At 38.7% G+C, this 24,001-nt stretch overlaps 1 protein-coding gene across 1 annotated transcript in view; it reads left to right on the plus strand.

Moving 5' to 3' along the window:
* DNAH5 (dynein axonemal heavy chain 5) overlaps positions 1–24,001 on the plus strand; it is a 267,797-nt gene that overhangs the window by 142,994 nt on the left and 100,802 nt on the right. The window contains exons 41-47 of the mRNA XM_082621280.1: positions 61–214; positions 4,901–5,047; positions 7,533–7,774; positions 10,217–10,393; positions 10,825–11,026; positions 12,266–12,408; positions 13,300–13,434. Coding sequence (XP_082477406.1) covers positions 61–214; positions 4,901–5,047; positions 7,533–7,774; positions 10,217–10,393; positions 10,825–11,026; positions 12,266–12,408; positions 13,300–13,434 — 1,200 coding nt within the window. The remainder of the gene's footprint in view (positions 1–60; positions 215–4,900; positions 5,048–7,532; positions 7,775–10,216; positions 10,394–10,824; positions 11,027–12,265; positions 12,409–13,299; positions 13,435–24,001) is intronic.

A 24,001-nucleotide genomic window follows, 5' to 3' on the forward strand; every position in this document is an offset into this window, starting at 1 on the left:
AATGATAAGTCCAGATATCTGTTCATGTGGCCCAGTGTGGGCGGTTTGTTATGTTTTCAGGTTGAAGAAGCTGGTTTAATCAACCATCCTCCTTGGAAACTGAAAGTCATCCAGTTGTTTGAAACACAGAGAGTGCGGCATGGAATGATGACCCTGGGGCCTAGTGGAGCAGGGAAAACCACCTGCATCCACACCTTGATGAACGCCATGGCAGGTAAGGGGGCAGTCAATCTGGAGACACATTTAAACTGTTGTGACACATGTGAATGTCCCAAGAGGGACACAAATGTAGATGTATGTTAGCATATTTTTATAGGAGGGGATGCTACTTTTTTGACTATTGGGTAAATTTTAGAGATAACACAGTACATTTATGGACCAGAGGAGAAAAACATTTTTTTCCAGCTTTATGGTATACAAATATAATTTGGACACATAACATGTGCAAGTTTAAGGTGTACAGTGTGTTGATTTGATACATTTATATGTTGCAAAATTATTATCACCATAGCATTAGCTACCACCACCATCGTATCACATAATAACCATTTCTTTTTTGTGATGAGAGCATTTAAGATATACCTTTGTAGAAATATTCAAGTATATGATACAGTATTATTAGCTATAATCACCATGCTGTACATAAGATCCCCAAATTTGTTAATCTTATAACTGGAAGTTTGTACCCTTTTCCAAGATCTCCCCATTTCCCTCACCTCCAATCCCTGCTGACCACCATTCTACAATCTGTTTTTCTGAGTTTGACATTTTTAGATTCCACATATAAGTGATATCTTACAGTATTTGTCTTTCTCTGTCTGACTTATTTCACTTAGCATAATGCCCTCAAGTTCCCTCCATGTTTTCACAAATGGCAGGATGTCCTTATTTTTCATGGATGAATAACATTCCATTGTGTATGTATACCACATCTTCTTTATTCATTCATCCATTGGTAGACACATAGGTTGTTTCCATATCTGGGCTTTTCTGAATAATGCTTCAGGAAAAACATTTTTTTAAAGTGATTTTATGGACTGTGCTATATGTTCTACATATGTTATGCCATTTAGTTTTCAAAATGATCTTAAGATGTAGCTATTATTATCCCCATTTTGTACAAAAAAGTCAAAATTTAACTTCAGAAATACTCAGTGTCAAAAAGATGGTAAATGATGAGACTCAAAATTAAGGTCAGGTCCCATTAATGAAAAACCCAGAATTTTCCCAGTAAACCATACCACTTGCCACTTATGACTTAACACAAGATGATGCCTCTCAATAAATATAATTATAATTCTAATCCCAACTCTTAAATTCTATGTATTGAAAAATCACCCTAATTATAAACTAATTTCCCACCCAGAATCAGATATTTTTCTTGTGAATTGAAATAAATGTATTTAATTTCCAGATGTTCCTAAGTTTTACATCTAAGTCCCTAACCTAAAGTTATCTAAGGATAATGGGCATTGCCTTTTTCATGATTATTCTTGTATTCTCTGGTTCTGATTAGACGTTGACGACTTCCTTCTTGAAAGTATTCGCAGCCCGTAGCCATGGCAGTTCCAAAATTTCACAGAACTTTGGCTGTTAGAATGCATCATACATTGTCCCACAAGGAAAATCTGCCTGGCTGGGTTTCCAGTCAGCTCATGGAACCCCAATGCATCAATACTGGTTGGTGACTATGGTCTGTATTTATTCTAGGGTCCTGCATACATTAGATTTAGTCTCAATTTCCTCAGCTATGAGATGAAGTGAATTCTGTACCTCAGGACTCTACCAGGGGGTCTTCACACTGAGACAGGCTTATGCTCTAAGCTAGCACCTAACTCCACCAGAACTGAGAGGTCACACCTGCAAAATTTACCACATGGTTTTCATGTGTACTATTAAGGTTCTGCTTTGGGATTTTTACATAGCATTAAAATGCTGTATTCTCCTTCTCAAATTATGCTTAAAGATACTTTTGTTGTTGTTATAAAGCTGCCTTCCGTTAACGATAAACTACAAATGCACTGGGTACAATGACTTGAACAAAATGAGTACTAAATATTAAACAATAGAGATACATTGTATATAATATGTCTAAATGATGTAATCAATATGGCATCACTGGTTTTGGAGAAGTTCTTTGCAAAGATGAATAAATTATTAGACTATTTGCTGTTTATTAACCTGTTCTTGGTTTTAGTATGTAGGGTAAACATTTGTTATATTAAATGACATTGTTTTTTACTGAAAACTTCGATTATCCAAAAGATTGAGAAAGTAATTGGGTTGAACTTCTGCAGGACCCATGTATGTTATTTGTCCCCTTATTCATCATGTGTTTGTTCTTCAAATATCTTTGATGTTATGTACTTTGAAGTTCTGTACTAGAAGTGGGAAAGCAGGCGTGGAAAAAAAATGGCCACGTCTTTAAGGAGTTTACAGTGTAGTGTAGTGACACAGGTAATTGTAACTCAGCATGGAAGACTGGACATAAGGAAGATTTGGACAATTATGAGGTGAGCAGAGGCAAAGGAGATCAGAAACCTTTCTAAGGAATTCTAGAAAGGCTTACAGAGCAGGTGCTACTTCATCTGAGGTTTGCGGGTTGAGTAGCAGATGGATAAAAGGCATTCTTAGCAGAATGCCTCTTCTTAGCAGAAGAGGCTGAGCAGGTAGGAGGGGCTGGCGAGAGCTTGATATGCCTGGAGAAGCCCTCTGGCACGGATGAAATCTAATTTGTGGGAGTGGGGGAGACGAGGAGGTATAGCAGATGCTATTGGTGCCCAGGGCCGCATCCCTTTGGTCCTCCCCTGCTACAGATGCAGCTGTTGGAGAGTTTCTCCCCCAAATGCCAGCGGTGTCTCCCGGTTTTTCAGCCTTATGACTTCCCTTGAAGCTAGAGAACTGGCTCAGCCTGGAAGAAGGGGTTGGGTGAGAATTAATGCTCCTGAGGCAGCCATACCCTTAACCAATGAGGGAAAGAGTGGAAGGGAAATGTCCCATCTCCTGTCTTTTAGAGGGACACTCCAACTGGGACCAGCTCACCAATGAGCCCTTTACTGGCTCTCTCTCCTTTCCTGTCTCACTCTCTCTTTCCCCTGAATCCAAACTCTCAGTTCCCATGTCTTTGTCTCAGGCTTTGCTTCCAGGGGGGAATTCAAATTAGTGCAGAGGGCATGGCATGAGAAGCTTTGTAAGTCATAATAAATACCGAGATTTTATCCTGTGGGTGATGGGAAGCCATAGAGCTGGGGAGTGGTGTGATTAGCCCTGTGTGTAGAAGACCGTCCGGTGGCCGCGTAGAGAATAGACTGGGACAGGAGGGGCTGTCTGGGAACTTCCATAACGAGGCCCTAAGAAGGTGACAGCAAGAGAAGAGTGCTTACTCTGGGGCAGAGTCCATGAAGGTGGAGTGATCAGGACAGTCAAGAAATGCCTAGGAGAAGAATTAAGAGGAATTAGTTTAACCAACATTTAAAAAGTCAACCTTTTTTTTTTTTTCCTTAGAGTGCTCTTATAAAAATGTTATGGTATCGTATTTTAAATGAAAATGATATAATTCTACCTACAACCATAATGAAATAATTTTTGATAGTTTCTTCTGGACCAAGTCCAGTTTTTACCTATGATACGTTTGAAGAGGTTGTTGGCCTTTTGTAAAGTGTGATTAGATTTTTAAAAAAATGTTGCCAGTCGTACGGATATCATGTATTGAAAAAGCTGAACTGTGACTAAGTTGAGTTTTTCAGCACTGTAAAAAATTGTAAATAATTACCCTGATTCTTTTTGTGATTTTGGAAAAAGAGAGCTATTCTCTAATTTTCTAGATAGGTTTTAATGTAACACCTTTTCCAGTGTACATATCTATGTATGTGTGCCTGTGTTTGTCAATCTTTCACACAGTATGTAATATTTTAGCCTCTATTTTTATGATTTTATACTTTAAATCTTTAAACTTTTTAAATTGAAATACAGTTGATTTACTATATTGTATTAGTTTCAGGTGTACAGCAAAGTGATTCAGTTAATACATATACATGTATCTATTCTTTTTCAAGTTCTTTTCCCATTTAGGTTCTTACAGAATATTGAGCAGAGTTCCCTGTGCTATACTGTAGGTCCTTGCTGATTATCTATTTTACATATAGTAGTGTATATATTTTAATCCCAAACTCTTAACTTATCCTTCCCCACCCTTTCCCATTTGATAGCCATAAGTTTGTTTTCTATGTCTGTGAGTCTATCTCTGTTCTGTAAATAAGTTCTTTTGCACCATTTTTTTTTTAGATTCCACATATAATATACTTTAAATCTTATTCTTCAATTTTTTACTTAGTAACTACCGTCCCCTATGTACAGAATCCATCTTATTTAAGAATAGTTTTAGGGTTTGAAAGATTTGAATACCTTTCCTGAAGCTGACCACAGAAGAAAAATCCTTGATTTTTGTAACATTAGTTTAGCTGATTTTTTTTTCCAAATGAGCAAGACCATATCTCAGCAAATCAAAGCTGTCAATGGAGAGAATCAGGTATCTTTAAGTCACATTTCAGACATAAGAGTTAATCTAATACACCATAAACCAAAAGAGTTTTGAGCTGTGAAATTTGAAGAACTTCCATCCTACATTAATTCCTTCATCACTTCCAGCATGGTAGCATTTTCCCCCTTATGTAACATGCAGTTTTCTTTTCCAGAAGATAAAAAGTGCTTTAGTCAATAAAATATAATGAGGGTAATTATGATAACTTGGAATGCAGTAAGACATGTATTTTCAATGTAATTTTGCATTTTTTCATGTTTTGAACACCTGCTGACAGTACACTGCACATTGGTGCAATGTTGCCTAATGATGGTTCATTCTACATGGGAGTTGTTTAAAATTTGTACTTACTTGGTATAGATTGTGGAAAACCACACCGGGAAATGAGGATGAATCCCAAAGCGATTACAGCTCCACAGATGTTTGGTCGGCTTGACGTGGCAACGAATGACTGGACCGATGGGATATTTTCTACTCTTTGGAGGAAAACATTGAGGGCTAAGAAAGGTAGAAGATGAATTACAAGTATAATTTTTGACATGTACTTCTAAATAACAACCTTTGTGGTTATTTAAAATGAGTAGAACAACTGTAGTCTCCGTATTATATCTTATCCTAGACCAAGAACTCATAAATCAGTATGATATTTGTGAATGTTGAAATACTGAAATGACTGATTAGTGTATTTAAAATACCCCCCCTTTTTTTGGTTACAAAGGGAATTATTTTCCTTTTGAAAAAAAATATTTCTATATTCCTGTGAAAACTTAGGATAAAATAGTTAGAAAAAGCTGTTAAGGAACATTGATAGTACTGTATTCAAGTGATTTCATCATCACTGTTTTCACTGAAGAATAAAAAAATGGTACTCTTGTTTAAGTATGGCCTATTTTTAGAAAACCGATTCTCCTATAAAATCACAGGAGGAAATGGGCTTCTTTGGAAAGAAAATTGTGTATATCAAAAAATGAAGTCTAACAAATTATTCTCATTTAGGTGTACACGGGTGTTTGTTTTTTTGTTTAAACACACTCCTTAAGGGCTAGTGGTTCACTCTGAATATTCTCTTACTTAGGGACTTGAGCCCAGTGGTCCCAGAAAATAAGCTCAGATGGAAGAGGTAATATCAATTCTCCTCTCACTCCTGAATGAGTAAGAGAAAAGCACAGTGCAAGCAATTGCAGGGACAAATAAGAATATAGGAGGAGGACAAGACATTTGGGCTTACTTCATGAGTCCACACTTTGGGCAACAGTGTGCTGTTGAAAAACGTTTAAAGTGACACCACTGACGTTCTCTTTGAGAGAATGTGGCTGATCAACCCAACACCAATTGTTAAAAGAGAAAAGAAAACGCTTCATTTCTAAAGTGTGCTCATATTAGAAGTTGCTGTTGTTTTACGGGAATAATATAAAATTTTGTGTCTGATTTGTTCTAGTAATCCTGTGTAAACACAGATCCAGTAACCAAATGTTACCTTAAAGAATAGGTGCTTAGAGAGGTTTTTTTCTTAAGTCCTTTTTAGAAAGGCAACATATACTTTTTCTTTCACAGGGACTCTGGTGATCAGATCTACATTTTACTTAAACTGCTAGTTGAATGAGCACGATTAGGAATTTCATAGCATTTGATTTGACTTAGAATATTCCACAGTTGTTAAATTAGAGATAAAAATTTGAACTACAAACTTGGTCATGGTGTTGGTAAGTAAGAGTAACTAGTGGTTAAGAAATTAAGAGTAACTATTAAACTGAATGCCTAAATTTACAAGGGCGTTTCTGTTGGACATTCTATTGATTCTCAGTATCACCCTGCTCTCAGTAGCATCTGGCACAGTTAATCACTCACGGGCCTCTCACTGTTGTGGCCTCTCCCGTTGCAGAGCACAGGCTCTGGACGCGTAGGCTCAGCAGCCATGGCTCACGGGCCCAGCCACTCCGTGGCATGTAGTATCTTCTCGGACCGGGGCACGAACCCGTGTCCCCTGCATTGGCAGGTAGACTATTAACCACTGCTCCAACAGGGAAGCCCAATCACTCTTATTCTTGAAACTCTTCCACCACTTGACTTCAGGGATACCTTACTGGCTGACTCGCCTCCTACTTCTGTTTCACTGAGAGCTCAGCCAGAGGGAGGAAGCAGTGGAGGAGACCCTACCAGAAGGCTAAACATTGAAGTGCTTGTGTCCTCAGACCTCTTGTCTCTATCTATCCTTATGATCCAGAAGAAACTTACCCAGGCCATGGTTCTCAAGGCCATCTCTAAGCTGATGGCTTCTACATTTTAATCTCTAGCCCTTGAATTCCCAACTCAGCAGCTCTATGGGCTGTCTGTTGGACATCTCAGACTGAACGTGTGCAGACCAGAATGGATTCCGTGGCTCCACCTTTCTTACATCACTCACATCCCTTTCCCCCTTCCCTCCTTCTTTCTAACCAGTTCGACTTCCTGCTGTTCCTGGAACATGATCACCCTAAGCTTGTACCCACTTCAGGACCTTTGCAACTACTGTTTCCACTGCCTGAAAAATTCTAGCTCTAGATCTTTACATCACTTCATTCTCCTCCAGAAATACTTCATTGACCACCTTATCTAAAATGCCTCACCCTCTTATCCTGCTGAATTTTTCTTATATAGTTCTTTGCATATTGGTTTGATTGTCATGTCTACCCCTTAGAAAGTCACCTCTGTGAAGGCAGGACGTTATCTTTTTTTATCACAATATCCCTTGAACTGTGCTGATACAGAGAAGGTACTCAAGGAATATCTGTTCAATGAACTAATGACTTTCTTGATTATGGGCTTTAAACAACTGCTATATAAAGAACAGAGTCCTATGTGACAAAATACGAAAATCATTTAGATCAAAGCTTTATTTAAAAATTAATGAAAATTACATCAAATTATAGTACTTCCTCAAGCATAGTAGTTACGTATATATGCATATATGTGTGTGTATGCTTTTCTCCCTGACCTTGGTGGGATGTTCTAGGGGAGCATATCTGGATAGTTCTTGATGGGCCAGTAGATGCCATCTGGATTGAAAATCTGAATTCCGTTTTGGATGATAACAAAACTCTAACCCTTGCCAATGGTGATCGGATTCCCATGGCTCCAAACTGCAAGATTGTTTTCGAACCTCATGACATTGACAATGCTTCGCCTGCTACTGTCTCAAGAAATGGGATGGTTTTCATGAGTTCTTCTGTCCTTGATTGGAGTCCTATTCTTGAGGTATGATTGGAATCTTTTTTTTTTTTTGGTATAAATAAAGAGGGAAACAGATCCTCTAGCATTCTTTTAGAGTGTGCGCTGATTTTTCTGCAGACCTGTTGGTGTAATTGCATTTTAATGCTGATGTTTGTGGAAGATCCTTGAATGCTCTGGGACCTTCAGCCCAGGTTGTCCCTTACAGGTTTCTTCAGTGCTCAGGGTTCTTCAGTTCTAATAATCTTAGACCTGTGAATTACACCCCGTGGGCTGGGGAATAATTGCAAGGCCTAGGTGAACCAATAATCCCACTAGGGACTTCTCTGGTGGTCTAGTGGTTAAGACTCTGAGGTCTCAATTCAGGGGGCCCGGGTTCGATCCCTGGTCAGGGAACTAGATCCCATATGCCGCAACTAAGAGCCTGCATGCTGCAACTAAGACCCAGCGCAGCCAAATAAATAAATAAATATTAAAAAAAACAATCCCACCAAACTGTGAGTGAATAAGGAAAATTTAATTGTATCACTTTGGGGATTCATGATATTTTAAAAAGGTACTCATTCAGTTGCTTGTGGATTCCCATGAACACAACTGTCTTAGAATATTAACTCAAAGAAGACAATTTATTAAAATTCATATAAAGAATTTTTATGAGGTTCAATCGTCATAATGTTAGTTTTAAGTTTGCACTTGGAAATAATATTTCAGATAATATCTTTTCAATTCATGATAAGGTATATTATTTTATTACTACCAATGTATGTTAGAGTATGTTGATTATCATAAGATTATAATTGAATGCCTTGCATACTTAGATATTTTACTAAATAAATATTATTGTATAAGGCAGAATTAGACAAGCCACCTGTAAATCTTTTTTGACATTGTTGGTCAAATTATTATTTTCATTTACATAAGTTTTTTGGAGATAATTTTGATAGAAAACTTATGAATTCATATTTTAAATCAAGTAGATGAAGATGTGAAGAAGGAGGGGATTTTAAAGCAAAATGATACTGAAGTACAGTTGGATATGTCATTAAAAATGCTTCTGAAGATTTCAGATTTCACAGTTAAATTGTCCATCCTTTAAGAAGAATACAGAGTAAGAGTTCTCAACCCTGGCTTTGCAAGAATAATCACCAATGACAGTTCTTTAAAATACAGATGACTGTGTCACACCTCAATCTATCAATTTAGAATCTCTGAGGAGGAAGATGCAGGAGTTATTGTTTTAAATTTTTTTTTTTTTAAGTACCACAATGGATTCAGCCTTGGTAACCACAGATACAGCAAACTCCAAGTGAAAATGGATTTGTGATTTTCCCCCCAATACTTTAAATTCACAAAGGCTTTTAAACAATACTTTTACACTATTAGCTAATGAATATTTACAGTTTGCTATTTATGAAATGAGCTTCTATTATATTCTGTTCATGTTGAGGCTGAATAAGGCCTTTACATTAACGCTAAGTTGCTTACAAATGGTTAGCAAGAAGCAAGGCTCACGAGGCTGGAGGTGTTTAGAGCAGGGCAGTGCAGCTCTGAGAGAACTATTAGAGGGCAGACCAATGGGGAAGTTGTGTTCATGGGAATCCACGAGCCTCTGTGAGCCACGCTGATTACATAGCATCATCAACTTGAAAGTGCTATGTTTCCTTTTTGTTGCTGTGCAATCATGTTGAATTCGTGAAATGATGGATGATTGAGAATCAACATTTTATTGCTTCTGTTCAGAATCTCTAAGAATGACCTGATCTCTTGATGCCAAGGGAACTTTCCTCACCTGAAGAAAATATTGTGTTAAGTGGTATTTTGTTATGAATCACATGTAGTTTCCTAATATTGGGTTTCCAAATGACTAAATTCCCCATTTTCCTGAGTATTCTTTGATATTTTTTCTACATTGGTTATTCATTAAATTAGAAGAAATAAAATTGTGATAAACCTTTGTTTCCTATTTTGAAAAATCTGGGGATGGATTTCTTTGTTCATGTTTTATTCCTTTTTCTTTTTCTAAGTTATTTCCATGTATATGCCTCCTCATTTTCTCCTAGCAGATTTTAATCAAGAGCCGAAGACTTTTCCCTCCATCTTGCTTCAAGACCTTAGCTTATGTGTAGTGTAGTAGCTGAACGTAGGGATGTTGGAATCAGACTCTGGGTTTGAATTTTGACACCTACCAGCTGTGGGATCCTGGTCATGTTGCTTAAACTCCTTGGGCCTTAGTTTCCTCATCTGTAAAAGGATAATAACAATTCCTACCTCACAGAGTTGTTTTGAGCATTAAATGAGGTAAAACATGAAAGAATTTATATCAAGGTCTGGTACATCAGAAGTGCAGTATAATCATTAGATATTATTATTATTATTGTTAACCGATATTTAGAAAACTTTTGTCCAAAAATGGCCATTTTTCTGGTGTGCTAATAAATTTAATTAATGCATTCATCTGCAAACCAACAGGGTTTTCTTAAAAAACGTTCACCTCAAGAAGCTGAAATTCTTCGTCAGCTGTACACCAAGTCGTTTCCAGACCTGTATCACTTCAGTATTCAGAACTTAGAACACCAGATGGAGATACTGGAGGCCTTTGTGATCATGCAAAGCATCAACATGCTTCAAGGCCTGATCCCTTCCAAGGTAAATCGCTCAAATTTCTAAAACTCTCTCTCCTTTTAGCTGAGCCATACTGTGCAGGGTCTATGATATTTGAACATGATTCTTAGAACCATGGGGAAGTGGGGAGGTTTCAAATATGGACACTGCATATTTTGTGTTTTTCTTTCATTTCTTTTTTTTTTTTTTTTTCCACAAAGCAAACCACAGATTTGTGGATTATGGGCAGGTTCGCAGTCATCTAACAAGCATTCAAAATTTATTTTGGAGACCAACTTGGTATTCCCAGAGATCAGTTCTGCATTTGTTCTCCAGTTTTATTCATCTTTCCCTCATTCTTGTTTTGGGGGAAAACTGTTATCCCTTTTAGATCTTTGCTATTTTCATTAAAATGTCAAAGCCAAGTTTTGGTTTAAGAGTTAAGTAAGTAAAAGAAAAGTTTCTTTCGTGCTCAGGAACAAGGTGGGGAGGTCACGCCGGAGCACCTGGGGAGACTCTATGTCTTCTCCCTGATGTGGAGCGTCGGGGCAGTGCTGGAACTGGATGGCCGGCGCCGCATGGAGCACTGGCTGTACTCCCAGGAGAGGCTGGCCTTGGACCTGCCGCCTCTAGCAGGGCCTGACGACACCATGTTCGACTATTACGTCGCATCTGATGGTGAGCCCCTCTCTTCTATCCATCCATCACACGTGGGACCAGTTTTTTCCAAAATGGCTAATATTTATACTCTATTTATCTATCTACCTATCATCTCTCTATCATCTAGCTAGCTATCATCTATATTTATAAATGGTAATTAAAACTCTTGGCTGTAAAATTGAAATGGAAATGTTTATGTGTGTATGAAAGAGAGTCAATTATTTCTTTTTCAAATATTTATTTCAATTGAGTTCCAAATGCACATTTTCTTGTTAAATATATCGTGTACTGAAATTTTAATGAAATAAAAACAAATTAAAAAAATCACCAAATCAGATCCATTTCAGCCATTCATTCGATATAATCAGCAACTTATAAAAAAATGACAAAGTAGGTATATTTTTATGAAATAGGTGTGTATATCTATACATCTGTGCCTATGCATGTATCGCAATACTTTAAGTTTATTTAAATGTGCATACATATATATAAAGTACATATATACACATATATGAAGTACAAATATACATAATATTTATATATGGCATCCTAGGATGTTTTATTTTTGGTTTTACAGTTAGGGAAATACATAATGAAAAATGATTTTAGGTACATATGACTATCACTGTCCTGTATTTTTCTTTTTAATAAATTATTTATTTGTTTATTTATTTTTGGCTGCACTGGGTCTTTGTTGCTGCATGCATGCTTTCTCTAGTTGCGGCGAGTGGGGGCTACTCTTCATTGCAGTGTGCGGGCTTCTCATTGGGGTGGCTTCTCTTGTTGTGGAGCACGGGTTCTAGACACGTGGGCTTCAGTAGTTGTGGTACGCGGGCTCAGTAGTCATTGTGCATGGGCTAAGTTGCTCTGTGGCATGTGGGATCTTCTTGGACAGGGGATCAAACCTGTGTCCCCTGCATTGGCAGGTGGATTCTTAACCACTGCACCACCAGGGAAGTCCCCTGTCCTGTATTTTTATACACCCTTTTTGTTATTGAAAACCTACATGTTTAAAAAGAAAATTCCAAGATACTTCTTACTATTTCCTAATATTACCACTTAGGGAATAGTTTCTTGGGAAATTTTGACTCAGCGAACACATACTGAAATACTTAGATGTCTGAATTTAATGAATTTTACTTTGTGGGGAGTTTTTGGAAGATGTCTTCATGAGATTCAAGGAAGTCTGCTCATTATAATTAGGAATTAAATTATTAATAGGAACATGAAGATGTAAATGTTCTCTGTTCACCTCAGGTAAATGGATGCACTGGAAGAAGTGTACTGAGGAATATGTGTATCCATCTAATATCACCCCAGAATATGGCTCCATCCTGGTGCCAAATGTTGACAATGTGAGAACTGACTTCCTAATTAAAACCATTGCTAAACAGGGCAAGGTATGGCTCTTTCACTTTTATTAAAAGTAACATATTAAAAAATGTCCCTTGAAAACATGAAGCATCATGTGACCACCTATAAGGGTGGGAAAGGGAGGGTGGGAGGGAGATGCAAGAGGGAGTGGATATAGGGATATATGTATACATATAACTGATTCACTTTGTTATACAGCAGAAACTAACACAACATTGTAAAACAATTATACTCCAATAAAGATATTAAAAAGAGAAAAAAGAAAACATGAAGCATCTTGCATTTATTTTAGAATGTTTTATGTTGCTGTTTAGAATAAATAAAAGTATTACCCAAATTAATATATGAGTTGAATAGCTTTAATGAGTTGAATAGCTTTAATTCATAATTAAGTAACGGTTTTTCATATATTGAGAGAAAGTGAATTTTGACTTGTTTTTCTAAAGAGAAATCCTTCTCTTTTGATCATTGTATTATTTTGCCATGGCTCCCATAACAAAATACCACAGGCTCGGTGGCTTAATCAATGAACATTTCTTTCTGTACAGTTCTGGAGGCTTGAAATGCAAGATTAAGGTGTTGGCGGGTTTAGTTTTTTTGGAGCCCTCTCTCCTTGGCTTGCAGATGGCTGTCTTCTCACTGTGTCTTCCCATGGTCTTTGTGTGTGCATCCCTTGTTTTTCTGTGTGTCAAAATTCCCTCTTCTCGTAAGGATGCCTCTTACACTGAACAAGAGCCCACCTTAACGACCTCATTTTTCATGTACTCATCCCTATAAAGACCCTGTCTCCAAACGTAGTCACATTCTGTGGTACTGGGGGTTAGGGCTTCCACATATAAATTTTGTGGGGACACAATTCAGCCCATGACAATACTTTTATTGTATTTCTTGGATTTCTTTCTCAACTCCTGTTTTAGGCTGTGCTGTTAATTGGTGAACAAGGAACAGCCAAAACGGTCATGATCAAGGGATTTATGTCAAAGTACGATCCTGAAAGCCACGTGATCAAGAGTCTGAACTTTTCTTCTGCAACCACCCCGCTGATGTTTCAGGTACTGGCTCACTGGTGCTGCTGGTTCAGCCCAGGTTTGTGATAAGCTTTGGAGGCTCAAATCTCATGCTGTTCTGCTGTGTCCACTGAACTTCACGTGCCCTTTCACAGCCATGGTAAATCCCCTACATACGTCTTCCATTATCTCTATTTTTCTGTTGCAATAGAATCTCCCCCTAGTTAGATGATAACATATAATCTTAAATTATGGAGAACTAAAAAGATTATATATGGTGTTAAAAGCCTCAACACTGGGGGAAGATGGCGGAAGAGTAAGACGTGGAGATCACCTTCCTCCCCACAGATACACCAGAAATACAGTTACACGTGGAACAACCCCTACAGAACACCTACTGAATGCTGGCAGAAGACCTCAGACCTCCCAAAAGGCAAGAAACTCCCCACGTAGCTGGGTAGAGCAAAGGAAAAAAGAATAAACAGAGACAAAAGGATAGGGACGGGACCTGCACCAGTAGGAGGGAGCCATGAAGGAGGAAAGGTTTCCACACACTAGGAAGCCCCTTCGCGGGCGGAGACTGTGGGTGGCGGAGGGGGAAAGCTTCGGAGTAGCGGAGGAGAGCACAGCAACAGGGGTGCGGAGGGCAAAGTGGAGAGACTCCCGCACAGAGGATCGGTGCCGACTGGCACTCACCAGCCCGAGAGGCTTGTCTGCTCGGCCGCCGTGGCGGGCGGGGCTGGGAGCTGAGGCTCGGGTTTCAGGTTTCAGTCGGAGCGCAGGGGGAGAACTGGGGTTGGCGGCGTGAACACAGCCTGAAGGGGCTAATGCGCCACAGCTAGCCGGGAGGGAGTCTGGGAAAAAGTCTGGACCTGCCGAAGAGGCAAGAGACCATTGTTTCGGGGTGCGTGAGGAGAGGGGATTCAGAGCACCGCCTAAAGGAGCTCCAGAGATGGGCGCGAGCCGCGGCTATCAACGAGGACCCCAGAGACGGGCGTGGGACGCTGGGGCTGCTGCTGCCGCCGCCAAGAAGGCTGTGTGCGAGCGCAGGTCACTCTCCACACCTCCCCTTCCGGGAGCCTGTGCAGCCGCCACTGCCAGGTTCCCAGGATCCAGGGACAACTTCCCCGGGAGAGCGCACGGAGCGCTTCGGGCTGGTGCAAAGTCACGCCGGCCTCTGCCGCCGCGGGCTCGCTCCGCACTCCGTGCTCCTCCCTCCTCCCAGCCTGAGTGAGTCAGAGCCCCCGCATCAGCGGCTCCTTTAACCCCGTCCTGTCTGAGCGAAGAACAGACGTCCTCCGGCGACCTACATGCAGAGGCGGGGCCAGATGCAAAGCTGAGCCCCGGGAGCTGTGCGAACAAAGAAGAGACAGGGAAATCTCTCCCAGAAGCCTCAGAAGCAGCGGATTAAAGCTCCACAATCAACGTGATGTACCCTGCATCTGTGGAATACATGAATAGACAACGAATCATCCCAAATTGAGGAGCCGTGTGGATGAAAGGTTCTTGGTGCTGCAGCCAGAAGTCAGTGCTGTGCCTCTGAGGTGGGAGAGCCAACTTCAGGACACTGGTCCACAAGAGACCTCCCAGCTCCACATAATATCAAGCGGCGAAAATCTCCCAGAGATCTCCATCTCAACACCAGCACCCAGCTTCACTCAACGACCAGCAAGCTATAGTGCTGGGCACCCTATGCCAAACAACTAGCAAGACAGGAACACAACCCCACCCATTAGCAGAGAGGCTGCCTAAAATCATAAAAAGTCCACAGACACCCCAAAACACACCACCAGACGTGGACCTACCCACCAGAAAGACAAGATCCAGCCTCATCCACCAGAACACAGGCACTAGTCCCCTCCACCAGGAAGCCTACACAACCCACTGAACCAACCTTAGCCACTGGGGACAGACACCAAAAGCAACGGGAACCACGACCCTGCAGCCTGCAAAAAGGAGACCCCAAACACAGTAACATAAGCAAAATGAGAAGACAGAAAAACACACAGCAGGAGAAGGAGCAAGATAAAAACCCACCAGACCTAACAAATGAAGAAGAAATAGGCAGTCTACCTGAAGAAGAATTCAGAATAATGATAGTAAAGATGATCCAAAATCTTGGAAATAGAATAGACAAAATGCAAGAAACAGTTAACAAGGACCTAGAAGAACTAAAGACGAATCAAGCAATGATTAGAAACACAATAAATGAAATTAAAAATACTCTAGATGAGATCAATAGCAGAATAACTGAGGCAGAAGAACGGATAAGTGAGGTGGAAGATAAAATAGTGGAAATAATTACTGCAGAGCAGAAGAAAGAAAAAAGAATGAAAAGAACTGAGGACAGTCTCAGAGACCTCTGGGACAACATTAAATGCACCAACATTCGAATTATAGGGGTACCAGAAGAAGAAGAGAAAAACAAAGGGACTGAGAAAATATTTGAAGAGATTATAGTTGAAAACTTCCCTAATATAAGCTGTGACAAAGCGAGAGAGAGGCATGGACATATATACACTACCAAACGTAAGGTAGATAGATAGTGGGAAGCAGCCGCAGAGCACAGGGAGATCAGCTCGGTGCTTTGTGACCGCCTGGAGGGGTGGGATGGGGAGGGTGGGAGGGAGGGAGCTGCATGAGGGAAGGGATGTGGGAACAGATGTATATGTATGATTGATTCACTTTGTTATAAAGCAGAAACTAATAAAAAAATTAAAAAATTAAAAAAAAACCACTTCCCTAATATGGGAAAGGAAATAGTTAATCAAGTCCAGGAGGAACAGAGAGTCCCATACAGGATAAATCCAAGGAGAAACATGCCAAGACACATATTAATCAAACTGTCAAAAATTAAATACAAAGAAAACATATTAAAAGCAGCAAGGGAAAAACAACAAATAACACACAAAGGCATCCCCATAAGGTTAACAGCTGATCTTTCAGCAGAAACTCTGCAAGCCAGAAGGGACTGGCAGGACATATTTAAAGTGATGAAGGAGAAAAACCTGCAACCAAGATTACTCTACCCAGCAAGGATCTCATTCAGATTTGATGGAGAAATTAAAATCTTTACAGACAAGCAAAAGCTGAGAGAGTTCAACACCACCAAACCAGCTTTACAACAAATGCTAAAGGAACTTCTCTAGGCAAGAAATACAACAGAAGGAAAAGATGTACAATAACGAACCCAAAACAATTAAGAAAATGGGAATAGGTACATACATATCGATAATTACCTTAAATGTAAATGGAGTAAATGCTCCCACCAGAAGACACAGATTGGCTGAATGGATGCAAAAACAAGACCCATATATATGCTGTCTACAAGAGACCCACTTCAGACCTAGGGACACATACAGACTGAAAGTAAGGGGATAGAAAAAGATATTCCATGCAAATGGAAACCAAAAGAAAGCTGGAGTAGCAATTCTTATATCAGACAAAATAGACTTTAAAATAAAGACTACTAGAAGAGACAAAGAAGGACACTACATAATGATCAAGGGATCGATCCAAGAAGAAGATATAACAATTGTAAATATTTATGCACCCAACAAAGGAGCACCTCAATACATAAGGCAAATACTAACAGCCATAAAAGGGGAAATCGACAGTAACACATTCATAGTAGGGGACTTTAACACCCCACTTTCACCAATGGACAGATCATCCAAAATGAAAATAAATAAGGAAACACAAGCTTTAAATGATACATTAAACAAGATGGACTTAATTGATATTTATAGGACATTCCATCCAAAAACAACAGAATACACATTTTTCTCAAGTGCTCATGGAACATTCTCCAGGATAGATTATATATTGGGCAACAAATCAAGCCTTGATAAATTTAAGAAAATTGAAATTGTATCAAGTATCTTTTCAGAACACCATGCTATGAGTCTAGATATCAATTACAGGAAAATATCTGTAAAAAATACAAACACATGGAGGCTAAACAATACACTACTTAATAACGGAGTGATCACTGAAGAAATCAAAGAGGAAATAAAAAAATACATAGAAACAAATGACAATGGAGACACGACGACCCAAAACCTATGGGATGCAATGAAAGCAGTTCTAAGAGGGAAGTTTATAGCAATACAGTCCCACCTTAAGAAACAGGAAACATCTCGAATAAACAACCTAACCTTGCACCTAAAGCAGTTAGAGAAAGAAGAACAAAAACACCCCAAAGTTAGCAGAAGGAAAGAAATCATAAAAATCAGATCAGAAATAAATGAAAAAGAAATGAAGGAAATGATAGCAAAGATCAATAAAACTAAAAGCTGGTTCTTTGAGAAGATAAACAAAATTGATAAACGATTAGCCAGACTCATCAAGAAAAAAAGAGAGAAGACTCAAATCAATAGAATTAGAAATGAAAAAGGAGAAGTAACAACTGACACTGCAGAAATACAAAGGATCATGAGAGATTACTACAAGCAACTCTATGCCAATAAAATGGACAACCTGGAAGAAATGGACAAATTCTTAGAAATGCACAACCTGCCAAGACTGAATCAGGAAGAAATAGAAAATATGAACAGACCAATCACAAGCACTGAAATTGAAACTGTGATTAAAAATCTTCCAACAAATGAAAGCCCAGGACCAGATGGCTTCACAGGCGAATTCTATCAAACATTTAGAGAAGAGCTAACACCTATCCTTCTCAAACTCTTCCAAAATATAGCAGAGGGAGGAACACTCCCAAACTAATTCTACGAGGCCACCATCACCTTGATACCAAAACTAGAAAAGGATGTCACAAAGAAAGAAAACTACAGGCCAATATCACTGATGAACATAGATGCAAAAATCCTCCACAAAATACTAGCAAACAGAATCCAACAGCACATTAAAGGATCATACACCATGATCAAGTGGGGTTTATTCCAGGAATGCAAGGATTCTTCAATATACGCAAATCAATCAACGTGATACATCATATTAACAAATTGAAGGAGAAAAACCATATGATCATTTGAATAGATGCAGAGAAAGCTTTCAACAAAATTCAACACCCATTTATGATAAAAACCCTCCAGAAAGTAGGCATAGAGGGAACTTTCCTCAACATAATAAAGGCCATATATGACAAACCCACAGCCAACATCATCCTCAATTGTGAAAAACTGAAACCATTTCCACTAAGATCAGGAACAAGACAAGGTTGCCCACTCTCAACACTCTTATTCAACCTAGTTTTGGAAGTTTTAGCCACAGCAATCAGAGAAGAAAAGGAAATAAAAGGAATCCAAATCAGAAAAGAAGAAGTAAAGCTGTCACTGTTTGCAGATAACATGATACTACCCATAGAAAATCCTAAAGATGCTACCAGAAAACTAATAGAGCTAATCAATGAATTTGGTAAATTAGCAGGATACAAAATTAATGCACAGAAATCTCTGGCATTCCTGTACACTAATGATGAAAAATCTGAAAATGAAATCAAGTAAACACTCCCATTTACCATTGCAACAAAAAGAATAAAATATCTAGGAATAAACCTACCTAAGGAGACAAAAGACCTGTATGCAGAAAACTGTAAGACACTGATGAAAGAAATTAAAGATGATACAAATAGATGGAGAGGTATACCATGTTCTTGGATTGGAAGAATCAACATTGTGAAAATGACACTACTACCCAAAGCAATCTACAGATTCAATGCAATCCCTATCAAACTACCACTGGCATTTTTCACAGAACTAGAACAAAAACTTTCAAAATTTGTATGGAAACACAAAAGACCCCGAATAGCCAAAGCAATCTTGAGAACGAAAAATGGAGCTGGAGGAATCAGGCTCCCTGACTTCAGACTATACTACAAAGCTACAGTAATCAAGACAGTGTGGTACTGGCACAAAAACAGAAAGATAAATCAATGGAACAGGATGGAAAGCCCAGAGATAAACCCACACACATATGGTCACCTTATCTTTGATAAAGGAGGCAGGAATGTACAGTGGAGAAAGGACAGCCTCTTCAATAAGTGGTGCTGGGAAAACTGGACAGCTACATGTAAAAGTATGAGATTAGATCACTCCCTAACACCATACACAAAAATAAGCTCAAAATGGATTAAAGACCTAAATGTAAGGCCAGAAACTATCAAACTCTTAGAGGAAAACATAGGCAGAACACTCTATGACATAAATCACAGCAAGGTCCTTTTTGGCCCACCTCCTAGAGAAATGGAAATAAAGACAAAAATAAACACATGGGACCTAATGAAAGTTAAAAGCTTTTTCACAGCCAAGGAAACCATAAAGAAGACCAAAAGACAACCCTCAGAATGGGAGAAAATATTTGTAAATGAAGCAACTGACAAAGGATTACTCTCCAAAATTTATAAGCAGCTCTTGCAGCTCAATAACAAAAAAAACCAAACAACCGAATCCAAAAATGGGCAGAAGACCTAAATAGACATTTCTCCACAGAAGATATACAGACTGCCAACAAACACATGAAAGAATGCTCAACATCTTTAATCATTAGAGAAGTGCAAATCAAAACTACAATGAGATATCATCTCACACCAGTCAGAATGGCCATCATCAAAAAAGCTAGAATCAATAAATGATGGAGAGGGTGTGGAGAAAAGGGAACACTCTTGCACTGCTGGTGGGAATGTGAATTGGTACAGCCACTATGGAGAACAGTATGGAGGTTCCTTAAAAAACTACAAATAGAACTACCATATGACCCAGCAATCCCACTACTGGGCATATACCCTGAGAAAACCATAATTCAAAAAGAGTCATGTACCAAAATGTTCATAGCAGCCCTATTTACAATAGCCTGGGGATGGAAACAACCTAAGTGTCCATCATTGGATGAATGGATAAAGAAGATGTGGCACATATATACAATGGAATATTCCTCAGCCATAAAAAGAAACGAAATTGAGCTATTTTTAATGAGGTGGATGGACCTAGAGTGTGTCATACAGAGTGAAGTAAGTCAGAAAGAGAAAGACAAATACCATATACTAACACATATATATGGAATTTAAGAAGAAAGAAAATGTCATGAAGAACCTAGGGGTAAGACAGGAATAAAGACACAGACCTACTGAGAATGGACTTGAGGATATGGGGAGGGGGAAGGGTAAGCTGTGACAAAGCGCAAGAGAGGCATGGACATATATACACTACCAAACATAAGGTAGATAGCTAGTGGGAAGCAGCGGCATAGCACAGGGAGATCAGCTCGGTGCTTTGTGACCACCTGGAGGGGTGGGATATGGAGGGTGGGAGGGAGACGCAAGGTGGAGGGGATATGGGAACATATGTATATGTGTAACTGATTCATTTTGTTATAAAGCAGAAACTAACACACCATTGTAAAGCAATTATACTCCAATAAAGATGTAAAAAAAAAGTCTCAACAGTGTTTAGAATATCTCTGTAGAAAAGCCTGTGAACATGCAAAATCCAAAATTGAAAGAAATATTATTTATTCCCCATGTAAACGTACTTCTTCTCCCTACTGTCTGCTTTTCTGTGGGTGTTACTATTATTCTAGTCATTAGGATATACACACTGGAGTCATCTTTGATGGTCTCTCTCTTGAGTCAAGGGCTGCTAATACATCTAAGGAAATACTTTTCACGTTGTTTCCTTTTTCTCCCTTCCCCCTATCCACCTCTACATAATCTACTTCATGATTCCACAACAGGATATTAGCATCAAAGAATCTTGAAGCTGGTCTTGCTTCAAGTCTGATCCTCTTCAAATCTAGTTTTTATTCTTTTTCCAGTCTCTGGTTCCTATTTATCTTGTTGTTCACTGACTTAACATTCCACAATGGCTCCTATTATCAATTGCAGCAAGGAATACAATCTTAGAGTCTTAGCACATTAAAGATTTTGCTTATGGTGGTATCATTGAGGAGGAACAGAGAACAACTCTCAAGTTTGCATGGCTTTTGTCAATGGAACTGCCAAGATTGACCAGGGCTTGCAGAGGCTAACTGGTTCTTTTTTCCTATTCCTAAATTATTTAAGAAACCATAGAGTACATCTTAAACTTCAGTCCATGCTTTAATTGTTTGCAAATATTCTATGATACCTTTATTAGAACATTAATACAATAAAAGATACATTTTATAAATTGAAATGTATGAAATGGTACACTTGAAAAGATACATATGAAAAAGAGTTAGGAAAAGGTACATTCATAAATTGAAAATGGAAGGGAAATTTTTAGGGGAATTCAAATCCAAAGAACTTCATTTTTGATTAACTTCATTGTTCTTTAGTTGTTGAAATGAAAATATCAAAGAGCAATGAAAATTCTTGAGAACAAGGCTAAATCATGACTTTTTAATCACTTAATATAATTGGTGACTACAGAGTGCCAAAAAACTAAGACCATTGATTAAGTTTCTAAATAAGACTGTCAAAACATTATGCTCCTCTGTTAGAGATGGAATTTCCAAAACTGGCTAGCCTTCTATCATTAATGAATATCATTTACACACTGTTGTGTTAGGAAGGTCTGGATCGAAGGTGAACCCCAGATTGCAGTGACTCAGCATTTTTGTGGTATTTTTGTGTTTGGGGAACCACACACTAGATTATCCTAGTCTGGCAAGGTGCTTACATTATACACATTCCCTTGATACTATTTTACATTTTTAAAACCGTTTTACTTTTGGAGAACATCTCTTTAAAGGTTATAATATAACCTTACTTGTGGATGGAGATTGTTAAACATTAAATCAAAGTGTGATTTTTTTTTCATTATATAGGGTAGCTGTCTAGCTCTTCACATTTCTTGGGAGTGGATTGAATCTTTAGGGCTGCAGTGCAATTCTGACAGCAACCACCTGGAGTTAGTGCAGACTTCACAGGTGAAGGGCTCAGTCCCTACAAAACTACTGTCATTTCAGAACCAGCCACAAGCTCAGGGGTTCCCAGGCTACCAACACTTCTGAACAATTGGCTGCAAACTGAAAGGTTTCTGTGACCCTGTCAGTTTTGATAATTCACCAGAATGACTCACAGAATTTAGGAAAATGCTATGCTTATGATTATGGTTTTATTATAAAAGATATTGGGATCAGCCAAAAGAAAATGCACAGGGCAAGGTCTGGGAGGGTCCCGAATGTGAACCTTCTTTGTCCTCAGGATGTACTACTCTCCAGGCATATCTGTGTATATCAGCAACCAGGAAGCTCACCTGAGCCTCAATGTCCAGAGTTTTTACTGAAGTTTTATTACATAGGCATGATTGGTTGGCCATGTGATTGAAGTCAGTCTCCAAACCCCTTCCCGCTGGGAAGTCAGCTGATATCACGTGGTTTAAAGCCCTAACACTCTAATCGAAGTTTGGTCTTTCTGGCATGAGTGGTCTGAGGGGCCCACGATGAATAACAAAGCCGTTCTTATTATGCGGGAAATTCCAAGGGTTTAAAGGCTCCCTCCTAGGAACCAGGGACAAAGGCTAGCCAAATTCTTTAGTATATGGCAAGGAGTTGTCACATATTTTTGCTAGTAACTGTTGGTGACATTTACCCCTCTCAGGTGGTAAAGACCTGTGCTTTATGTCTCTATAGCATGAAATACTTATTAATTTCCTAGAAAAAGTCACACGTAATCTAGAAAACATCCTGTTTATTAATATACAAATTCACAAACCATGTAATAAATTTCTAGGAACAGTACCATATCGAAGTATAATAAATTAGAAGAAGAAGAAAAAAACAGGTTTTCAAAACATAAACATCTGTATTCTTTAGGGTTCCATTATCTGATTCACAACTATTGATGTTTAACCCAAATCCTTCCTATCCTTCAGTAAGAAGGTGGTCTCAACACTTCACTATTTCTTTTTCTGTTCAGAAGCATCACAGGATCATCTGGTCTGTTTAGTGCCTGTTTTGACTGCTAAGCATCAAGGCTTTCAATTAAGCTAGACTCATTAGTTTTAGAAAACTTCCAATTAGCCAAACTGCTGTAATTAACTTTCTCACTATAATTTTCAGCCGTTCATGCTAAACAAGGGCTGATGGAGCTGAGCATTTGTCTCTGTGTGTCCCATTTATTTGGATCCAAACCAAACTGAAATTGTAGATGAGAAAATAGATACCGTCCATCCCTCCCATGTTGCCATGATGGCACATGTGTCAAGGACACACGTCTGTTACTTCCCAGGTTGTTTTCATCTGAACTTCCTTTGTTTTTACCATGGTGTCACTTTCACATTTGTTATCAGCAGGAGGACAGACTCTATGTCCCTCTTTTCCTAGGTCTGTCCAGTTAACTTCTGTTGTCTCAGATGAATAATGAATAGCATCCCTGTTACTCTCCAAAGTATGAAGTTTGGAACAAAATTATATGGTCACCCTCTTTTTGGCTAAGGAAATTTCAGTCAGTCTTTTAAGAGATGATTTTTTTTTTCAAAACAAATATTGTTTTAATTTTTTTTATTTTTGAAAGTAATTCACACGTAGCTTTAAAAATGTAAACAATACAGAAAATAAGACAAAAAAATTTCTTAAGAGAATTTCTGAAAAGATTTCTCTGTTCTAAAAGTAATCTCAAAGTATTCTGAGTGCAACAACCGTCTTACAAATGTTTGTGTAGCAATAGGTT

The sequence above is a fragment of the Mesoplodon mirus genome (genome assembly GCF_964341445.2).
Source record: "Mesoplodon mirus genome assembly, chromosome: 5".
Classification (NCBI taxonomy): Eukaryota; Metazoa; Chordata; class Mammalia; order Artiodactyla; family Ziphiidae; genus Mesoplodon; species Mesoplodon mirus.